This window comes from Myotis nattereri, assembly GCF_964212035.1.
Source record: "Myotis nattereri genome assembly, chromosome: 4".
Taxonomy (NCBI): Eukaryota; Metazoa; Chordata; class Mammalia; order Chiroptera; family Vespertilionidae; genus Myotis; species Myotis nattereri.
In genome coordinates, this window is record NC_138079.1 from 54635602 (window position 1) to 54645798 (window position 10197).

Consider the following 10197-nt stretch of genomic DNA (forward strand, 5'->3'; position numbering starts at 1 on the left):
TCCAATCGGGGACCCCTCAGGGGATGTCTGACTGCCGGTTTAGGCCCAATCCCTAAAGGGGTGTCAGACACCCCTCTCACAATCTGGGACCACTGGCTTCTAACCACTCACCTGCCTGCCTGCCTGATTGCCCCTAACTGCCTCTGCCTGCCTGATCACCCCTACCTGCCCTCCCCTGCCAGCCTGATCTCGCTTCCAACTGCCCTCCCCTGCAGGCCTGATCTCGCCCCCAACTGCCCTCCTCTGCCGGCCAATTTGGTTCTGATTGGTCAGTTTCTATGCCAGTCAGCATTAAAAGTTTCGCCTCCTAAGCAGCCATTGGCTCCTCACAGTTGACCTAGATTTGGTTCTGAACTGGACAGTTTCTATGCCAGTCAGTGTCAAAAGCTTTGCCTCCTAGGCAGCCATTGGCTACTTACATTCACCCAGATTTGGTTCTGGTTGGTCAGTCTCTATGCCAGTCAGTGACTCTGGGCTTATCAACAGGGCCTGATCAGAAAGGTGGGGATGATCAGCAGCCCTGTGGAGGCCTGGAGAGAAATGGAGGCAGGGCTGTTGGCCAGGCTGGGAGAGAAAGAGAGGCAAGTTCTGATCAATGGCTGCCACAGAGGATATGGATCAGACACTGCCCCTCTCTCTCGGCAGGCCTCTCTCCGGAACTGATCCGCAGCCCCCTAGGCAGTAAGTGCTTGGTTGGGTGCCCTCAGCGCCCCAATCAGTGCTGGGTCACCACGCCAACCCAGCACTGACTTCTTGTATGGTCGAGCTTTCGGTCCTTACGACCCTGGCTCTTTATTATATAGATTCCAGAAACATTTATCAAGTATATATACTATGTACCAGGCAACCTGTCAGATGGTGTGCAATCACAAATTAAAAATAAAAAGTTTAATTGGGTAAGGAATAGGCAGATATGTAAGCAAACAAATACAATGAAGTGATTTAGTGTCATGAGAAAAGAAAGGGGCAGTCAAATCATTGTGGGGAGTGAGATCTGAAAGATGAGTAGGAATTTTCCAAGCAGACAACAGCCAGATGTGAGTGTGGGCTAGTTTGGGGGAAAGACATTTCTGATAGAGCACACTGAAAAAGGGCAGGGACTCTTGATGGCAGGGACTGCCCATAACATTAATCTTTACATCTCCAGTGCCTAGTTCTATGCCTGGCACTTGTCAGAAGATTAATAAATGTTTGCTAAATGAATCAATGAATATTTGGTAGTTATAATTCTGACTCCTACCTCTTAATCTTTTATTAAAGAAAAAACATCTTAAAATACTCACCGGAGTTTTTATTACATGGGTATTACATGGGACTTAATGAGAGCTGTGTCTGAGAAGGCAGGAGCCTGAATATAAGGGGTCGTATATTAGGCTAAGAAGCTGGTCTCCATTTGCTTGGTGATGGGGATGATGGAGTTAGATTTTAGATGACTGAAGACTGACAGGACTTGCGGATGGATCAGTCAAAAAAGAGACACATGAAGGACTACTAGTTAATCCCACTTACAAAAATGCGAACACTCAGGAAAATGTAAGTTTGAGGAGTAAAATCAAGAATTGTGTTTGGATCTGCTAAGTCTGGGATACCTATTAAACTCTAATAAGGAGGTGAGGTGTTGGAAGTAAATGCTTGGCATTGGAGGGAGATCAGAGTTAGAGATAATATTTGGAAATCATTAACATAAATGCATTTAAATTCATAGGGCTAGATGAGCTCACTTAAGGAGAGTGAATAAAGAGAAGGGAGCTGGAACCTCTAGGATTCAGGGGCTAGGGAAGCAGAGGCTAGTCAGCAGAACTGAGTGAGAAAGATTGGGCTAGGAGGCAGGAGGAAAATCAGAATAATTTCTAACTGGAGAGGTTGGACAACAGGATGCAATGTTGCTGAGGGTGGGTAAGACAGGCACAGAAAGATGACATCGGACTTGGTAACAGGGATCTAGTCAGTTGCAGTCTCAGGAGTGTGGTGGAGACAACTCAACTGGAGTGGGCTGAGGAGAGGATGGGAAGTGAAGAAGCAGACACTGCTTCTCAGGCACATTCTCAAACATAATTATTCTCTTTATAGATGTCCCTCTTGAATAAAGAGTTTATTGAATTTTTTTCCCCATATGTCTGTACTTTCTTGATGGCAGGGACTGCCCATAACATTAATCTTTACATCTCCAGTGCCTAGTTCTATGCCTGGCACTTGTCAGAAGATTAATAAATGTTTGCTAAATGAATCAATGAATATTTGGTAGTTATAATTCTGACTCCTACCTCTTAATCTTTTATTAAAGAAAAAACATCTTAAAATACTCACCGGAGTTTTTATTACATGGGTATGTTTTCCGGTTCTGAGGCAAAAGGGTTTCCAATAATTGAAAACAAAAGCAATGATACTAAGTAAATGTTATTCTAAAATATGCTAACACTTAAATTTCCAGGTAAACATATTTAGATTCTGATGTATCTTAGTGAATCTTATTAGAAAGGATAAGCCTGGCTTCACCCTTGAACAAGCTCACTGTTCAGTGAAAAAGTCTTCTAGCCAAGATTATCTCATGGACCATGAATCAAGCACCCATAACTAGACCATGACAATGTGTATGTATGTACAAAAGCATTATTTACTCATGATGATCTTTTGTTTTGTTTTTCACAATGAAACTGTCAATCAAAAAAGAAAGAAGATAATTAAAACACTAAAACAGAAATGGAATTAATGTAGAAATAGTGAAAACACTGACCCTTTCAAAACCTTTAGAAATCATTTCAAAATGATGCTTGAAATGTATATCCAGGTGTATTATAGAGAGTTACTTAACATTTCAATAATCTGCAGGGACAGAAGCTACAGGTCTCATCTTCATGTTAAAATCAAATTTTCCTTTCATATTATCCGTGTTCTATGATGGTTTTAAGTGCAATTTATAGAGAAGGTTATTGAATAAAGGAAGTCCATAAAAATACAAACAACACTTTAAAAATTCCTGCTTAAAACCATAAATTTCTTCCACATAATAATTCCAATTTCCCCTCAAATTTCCATCCAAATGTAAGTCTATATGAAATATGTGAACAATATAATATTGTTCTAGATTAGCCTCAAACCCCGAAATACACTTCTCAAATATAAAACATCTAATCAAACCTAAGTCTCTTAATCACCAAACAAAAGACAGAATGAATGCTCATTAACATGGTACACATCATCTTTTTATCTCCAACCCCACCCTACCCTCCCAACTGCTTCTGATTTTCCTTTTTCTACTAAGGGTTCCTACTCCTGCTAGTGCTGATGGCTAGAAATCTCAATTCAACCCTATTCCTTTAAAACCTGTTGTTAAATTCTATAGATTCTATTTATCACAAGCATCTACTTTACAACAAAATTATCTCTGGTCTGAACCACATACTTGTTTATAACTTGTCTATTTCCTTCCAGATTTACCTTATATTTACCATGTACACTGAGGCCAGAATAATCTGAAAGCATAGCTCAAATCACCTTAAATTTCTACTCAGCCTCACCAGTCTTGACAAAATAAAATCTAACCTGCTCCAATCTGCCTTTCCTCTTTAAATCCAATTACATTTTCCTCCTCCCCTCCAGATTAAGTGGAACAAGGTCTTCTTTACAATTCTTTTTTTTTTTTTTTTAAATATATTTTTATTGATTTTTTACAGAGAGGAAGGGAGAGAGATAGAGAGTTAGAAACATCGATGAGAGAGGAACATCGATCAGCTGCTTCCTGCACATCTCCTACTGGGGATGTGCCCGCAACCCAGGTACACGCCCCTGACCGGAATCGAACCTGGGACCTTTCAGTCCGCAAGCCGATGCTCTATCCACCGAGCCAAACCGGTTTCGGCTTCTTTACAATTCTTGAAGCCTGTTATAGCTTTTCTACTGCTGTCCTTTCCATGCTCGTGCCATTCCCTTTGTTGGAAATGTGGTCCACCATCTAGTCTTTGCCTGCTCAAATCTTGCTAAAATCCTTTAAGACCCCAGCATGATCTGTAGATCAATAACATACAGGATCCCCCCAAAAGAAAAAAACTATGGCATTTGTCTAACAATCTAGCTCTATGAAACTAGTAGCCAAAAGCTCTGACTGTAGAGACCTATTCAAGGTGGTAATTTGATTCATTAATCTTTTAAGGAGCATATCCTAATTAATTTAGATATAATTGAGCAAGTATATTTATAGATAGGTAAATAAACTAGAAGGGAGGGAGGGAGGAAAAGAAAAGAAAAAAAAAACCCTGAGAGCAATTCTTCCTGGTAAATTTAACCTGAGTTATGCATGCATCGATTTCAGCTTCTATTTGGCTATGGAGACACGGCCATTAAATTATTGTATTCTATTCCAGACCCATTTTCCTAGATTTTTGCTTAAGTCATGAGAAATGTCATATGGAGTTAAAGGTATGCAGGACAGTCAAATGTGGGGTTACATACATGTTGTTTTCTTTATTCTAAAACTTAGCTCATCTTATATGCATAAATGCCAAAAAAAGCACATTTTAGGGACATCTTCTCAAGTACTCCAAATATATTTGGCCCAAACTGGCAAATAAGTGCGATTAAACTCTGGTGCCAGGTATGAGCTTCACTGTGGTCTGCAAATTGTTAAAAATGACCCAGCATTGGTTTAGCTGAAATTCTCATTTTCCTCCCTTTGCTGGCTTTATCACAAACTACCTAATACGTGCACTGAGCACAACTTCCACAGTGCAAATGAGGCAAATGGAAAGGCAGATTTGGTGATTGTCCTCCAGTAAGCTTTTCTGTAAATCATTCCAAGAATTCTACGCCCCTTTCCTTTTAAATTCTTTTCTTGAACATGTTCCAATCCTTCACATATGTTCTTTCTTTCTTCTCCCAATTCTGGTGCCAAGATCCCCCGTCTATCTTTTTAGTCAATTTGGCCACTGCTTTTCACTGGGAGGAGGCCTCTCCTTTGCCCTGAGCACCTGATCATTTGAATAAACTTTTCAATCATACTGCAACATGGGGCACAAACTCGACTTTAACTGATAAAAAGCATTTTAAGATCAAGTTCAGCTTGAAGATAGGTCTAAGTTAAAAGTCAGTAAGATTAATTTATTTAAATTAAACCTGGCTACATTTAAAAAGTGCAACAAAAGGAATGTGCTAATGCAAGCCTCATTGTTTTACTTAATTACATGTCAGATGACAGTGGCAGCTCTGTGCTGGCAGGTCTGGACGCTAGAATGGTGCCTTTGGGAGAAAAGGGTCTTCTGTAGTATTTATAAGGTAGATTATTGAACACACAACACACATACACACACAATTGAGGACAAACGAAAAAAGGAAGAGTTAAGGGAAAAATAAGGTATGAGTCTTTTCTCTGCCTTAAACCACAATTAATTAAATGCTGAAAAGTTATCCTGGTAGAATGAAAGGCTAAGGAGAGGAAATCACCTACCCCCCATGACCTGTGAGATCAGTGATTTTAATAGATCAAGTAACACATTAAAGGGAGGAACTATGAAGGACATTACTATGGAGGTTTAAATAAGACTTTATGCTTTGATAGTAAATAATAGTATCTGGCAACTGAGAGAGATTGAGTTCCTCATGCAAAAATTAAATGTAAGTATATTTGTACAAACTTTCAAAACACAATTATTTTCCTAAAAGACACTAATCAAGGCAGGAAAACTAAACCAATAGAGTTGACAAGAGAATGTGTTAACAGAATCCTTCTTAAAAGCATTTACTTTCTGATATTCAGACACAGAGAATGAAGGTCAAGCCCCATCCTCAAATGCATCTATGCAAGACTTTTTATGTAATAGTTGGATAAACATTATAATATTATTTTACCACCACATTTGAAGCTTTAGGTAAACATTAAAAAAAAATTGACAGGCTCAAGGACGGCAGAATCTTCTTAGACTATTTTGATAAGATTTATATTACTACCAATAAGTTACTCAAATGTCAAAATAAAGCCAGCTACATTACTAAAAAAATTTAGCTAAGATATATTTTAGAATTTTAAGTTTTAATTGTAAATACAGTTTTAGGATACGTTTTGGAGAAATATGTAATTACAGTAATATGTGCTCATTTAAAAAATGTAGAACTTATATAGACCACACAATCACAGACATCAATTTAGGATAACTATAAAGTTATAATTTGTGATTTTATTTATTTTTTATAGCAACTTGTTCCCTCATCCAAAATAATCTATAGTAAAAAAAGAAAGTACCTTTGCAATAGATCCACATCAATATCAGTATGTCTAAATTTATTCTGCAAACTATGAAAATAATGTTCCATTTAACATTTTTTATATAAAAATCAATTTGAAACTATTTCTGTATTCAAACTGAGTGGAAAAACAACTTTTAGGGATATTTACTCCAACTGTAACTACCATTCCTGCACCCAAAATGTCTCTCTCCCCCACCCCAATCCCTACTTAAAAAGGTTCCCAAGTTAGCATTCTTCATTTCTTGTCTAAAAATAGAAAACTTAAATAATGAAGGTCAATTAGGTTTGTTTGTTTTGTTTCCAATTAAAGATTATGTTTTCATGAACCTTAATAATTTCATATACTTGCTCATTTATATCTAAAGAACTACTGTATTTTGTCTAAATCACAGTTTCCTAAAATTCCTGAATTTACCTCCCTGAAACCTTAAGTCAGTGGATTAATTTAGAATACAAAATCCAATGGACAAAAATAATCTGGATAAAAATAACTCTCTGATGCTTAATTTAGGAAATTAACATGTTGAAATTTCTGGCTCTTAGAAAGTCATTAGAAGAGGAGGAGTAATAGTAATAATCTTGTACAGGCCAAAGCCACTTGGAGGCCACTTGTCAAGCATTATGCACCTTTCCAAACACAGGAATAATAGGGGCAGTTTTATGTAAGAAATTAAAGTCATTTTTCCCCCCAGAGAGAATAGGCTTGACCACCAGAAACTTCTTCCCAATTACCTAACACATGCCAACATATTTCCAAACAGCAGCTACAATTTAAAGTCAAGAGCCCTACTTCTGATAAGTGTGGAAGGTGTAAAATACCAAATAAGTATCCTTCTACTGGTTGATAAAAGCTCAGCCTGAAGCCTAATGCTGGCAACTATTATCTGAATGTGCCAGAGGACCCTGCAATAGTACCAACAGGGTGACAGTCACCTGAAGAGTCCCTCATTTCTTTTTCTCCAGTCTCTTCCTACTTTTCAACCATTAAGAATTAACATTCTCACCTGCTTCCTGGGCCTCAGTGGGCATACATATCAGTGAGCATTGAGGGCCTGTCAGTCACCTCACTTTCCATCCCCTTCCCCTATGGGCCTCCTCATGCACCTCATCCTTGTTTGTCAATCTTGCTGTAATCGACTGTACAGTTTACCTGTTGTTCTCCCAAAGTTGACCTACTGTCCCCAAAGATGCGTCTCCACCCTGTGTGTCAGTCTTTCTTTGCTCCCTGGATCTGTTTCTGACTGGAGGTTAGCCTCTTCCTGCTGGCTTTGTCTCCCGCCTTTGTGTTTTTCTCTTTACATCCCCTGACCTACCTTCTTCCCACTGTCATTCCTTCCCACGTCCTCCCCTTGGAACAGGCAAGCTTATCTCCATCTTGCAGGGCTGAGTTTCTCCCTCCTGTCTGCCTCTGTCCCTCAGCCTGCCTATCTGGCTTCCCCCATATGGGCCTCCACACTCCATGCTGGTGCTGGACTCTTCCCTGCAGGTGCACCTGTCTAACTAACACATGCAGTATTGTATTTCTTGCCTCTCATTGCATTCCTATTGCTGGGTGTACACTGACCTCTCAGCCATACATGAGACAGTTTCCCTGGGATTTCATGGTAAAGGTAGCTTTGTCCCTCTGCACGCACTCCTCCCTCCCCTCTCAAGTCTGAGTGTTTCTCGTTATATGTCTCTCTGGAGGGTAACATATGTGCCCTGATGTGAACATCCATGTGTCCACTCAATTCTGTGAGTGCCCTCCTGAGACCATGCTCACCGCTCTCTCTCCTGATGTTTGCACCTACACGGTCCTGTGAGTTCATGTACTCACTCCCCAAGCAGTGCACAATTGAATACCTCCCGCTGTGTGCATGTTTATGTAGGGAGCCTCCCTGAATGTGTCTCCCTTGGCTCGGGTTCACATGTCCCTGTGAACCAGGGTCACACCTCCTGTGGCTCTCTACCTCTGTCTTCCTTGTATGCATTTAAAGTGCCTGGCACTAGTGGGAGCTCAACAGATGTTAAATTTCCACTTTTATCTGAATAACTGAGTTTGCATGTGAGTGTCCCTCTGTGCCTGTTTTATGACATCAGTTAATTAGAGCGTGTTTCCTTGATATGGACTGAGCTATTTGTTAGGCTGCTCTGTGAGTTATATCTCTCCCCAACTGGCTCTCCTCTTGGAGTAAATATTACCCGTCCACATATGGTAGATACCTCCCCTTAGGCGATGTGTCCACTCCGGTCTCCCTCATCCACACATGTCCATAAACGGCTTCTCCACGCACCCAGATTGCAGTGTCTCTTCTCTGTCCCTCACTTTTTTTTTTTTTTTAACGTGAGGTTTGTACTCCAATTGCAGCGTGTGTGTGTCTACAAGAGCCTTCGCTGTACTCGAGTTGTGTACGGAACGCGGTGCGGGGTAAGACACTGGATGCAGTATATCCTCCCCCCACCCTTAACCTCGTTCCATGTCTCTACGTCCTTGAGCCCCCTTCCCCCCTTCCTCCCACCTCCCGGAGAAGCGGGGCATCTTCCTGGTACGAGGAGCCTCCACCAATCTGTCCCCGAAACCGGTGCCTAGCTCCTGGGAGAGCGCTGGGTGTGTAGCTCCCTGGATCGCGGTGTTCGTGCGTCTCGGGAACCCAAAACGCCTCGTCCCCAAGTCCCTGGGTGTGCGGGGCACGAAGGTGTCCCCCCCCCCCTCACTCGTACGCGGAGCGCCTGTGTCCCAGCCTTTGCGAGTACGCGAAGCGTCCCCCCCGCCCCCATATGCGGAGTGCCTGTGCCCCCATCTCTGCGAGTACATGGTGTGCCCCGCCGTTCACGAAGCGCCTATGTCCCCAAGTCCCTGCGAGTACAAGGTGTGCCCCAGCTCCATAAGCGGGCCGCCTAGGTCCGTCTCTGCGGGTCTACGGTGCCTGTTACCCCCAAACGCAGACGGCTTGTGCCCGCAGATCCTCGGGAGTTCATCACCGATACGCTGCACCCCCCCCCCCCCCCCACACACACACATCCCCCACCCCCACCCCACCACCAGCAGCCGTAAGCAACGTGGTTTCCTCACTCGACCCCTGGTCCCTCTCTCCCTCCCTGGGACAGAAAAAGCCAGGAAACCCGCGGGCGCCGTCGGAAAGTCCCGCAGCGGCGGCGCAGCCAAAGTAGAGCAGCGGTTGCCTCGGCCCCGCCGCCAGGGGCCGCCCGCCTGCCTGCCTCTCGGCGCCCCAGCGCCCGGCTGGCCCAGGACGGCGTCTTCTGCGACCCTGCCCGGCCCTGCGGCCACGGGCGCTGACGGCCGCGCCGGCGAGTCACAGCGCCCCCAGTCCCGCGACGGGTCCCGGGGGCGGGGGATGGCGCGGCCAGGCTGTGGGGGGCGCCCTCTCCCTCTCCCTCCCTGAGCCCGGCCAGCTCACCTTGTGGCTCTGGTAGGTCTCGAGCGCCCGGATCGCCGTCTCGGTGAGCTTCACATGCAAGACAGTGATGTTGTCCTGACCCAGCCGTCCGCACGACAGTCCATAGCGCTGCTCTTCCCGCAGGCCCGCCGCCCCCCCTGCCGCCATCTTAAACTCCCCGGGGTGCCGCCGCCGACGCCGCTCCGGCTCTAGTCTCCACTGCGGCCGCGGCTGCTCGGGCTTCTGCAGCCGCCGCCACAGCTACGGCCATCCCGCGGCTGACGTACTGTCATATACTGCGCGCAGCGAGACCTCGGGCTGCCACCGCCGCCGCCGCCCCACCTCCTGCCCCGGGCCCCGCCCCCAGCTCGTCTCACTGGCCCGGTTCCCCGCAGAGCCGCCCTCATTGGCCGCCGCCCTCACAGGGGCGGAGCCCAAAGTCGCTGGAGTTTGGCTCGCAGGACGGGACATCCAAGAGGTGAGAGGCTGACGTCGAGGTGACGCGCAAACTTAATCACATCTGACGTCACGTCTGGTTGTCTAGGCTCCCCGGCCACGATTGGGCAGGCTGGATGGGGGGTCC

At 44.3% G+C, this 10197-nt stretch overlaps 1 protein-coding gene across 2 annotated transcripts in view; it reads right to left on the reverse strand.

The window, feature by feature from the left end:
- ELL2 (elongation factor for RNA polymerase II 2) overlaps positions 1–9984 on the reverse strand; it is a 90463-nt gene extending 80479 nt beyond the window's left edge. For both annotated transcript variants that reach the window (XR_013995873.1, XM_081089058.1), the window contains exon 1: positions 9636–9984. Coding sequence is in view for 1 of the 2 variants with exons in the window: in XM_081089058.1 (XP_080945184.1) it covers positions 9636–9782 (147 nt within the window). In the remaining variant the exon portion in view is untranslated. The remainder of the gene's footprint in view (positions 1–9635) is intronic.
- Positions 9985–10197: the final 213 nt, after the last annotated feature.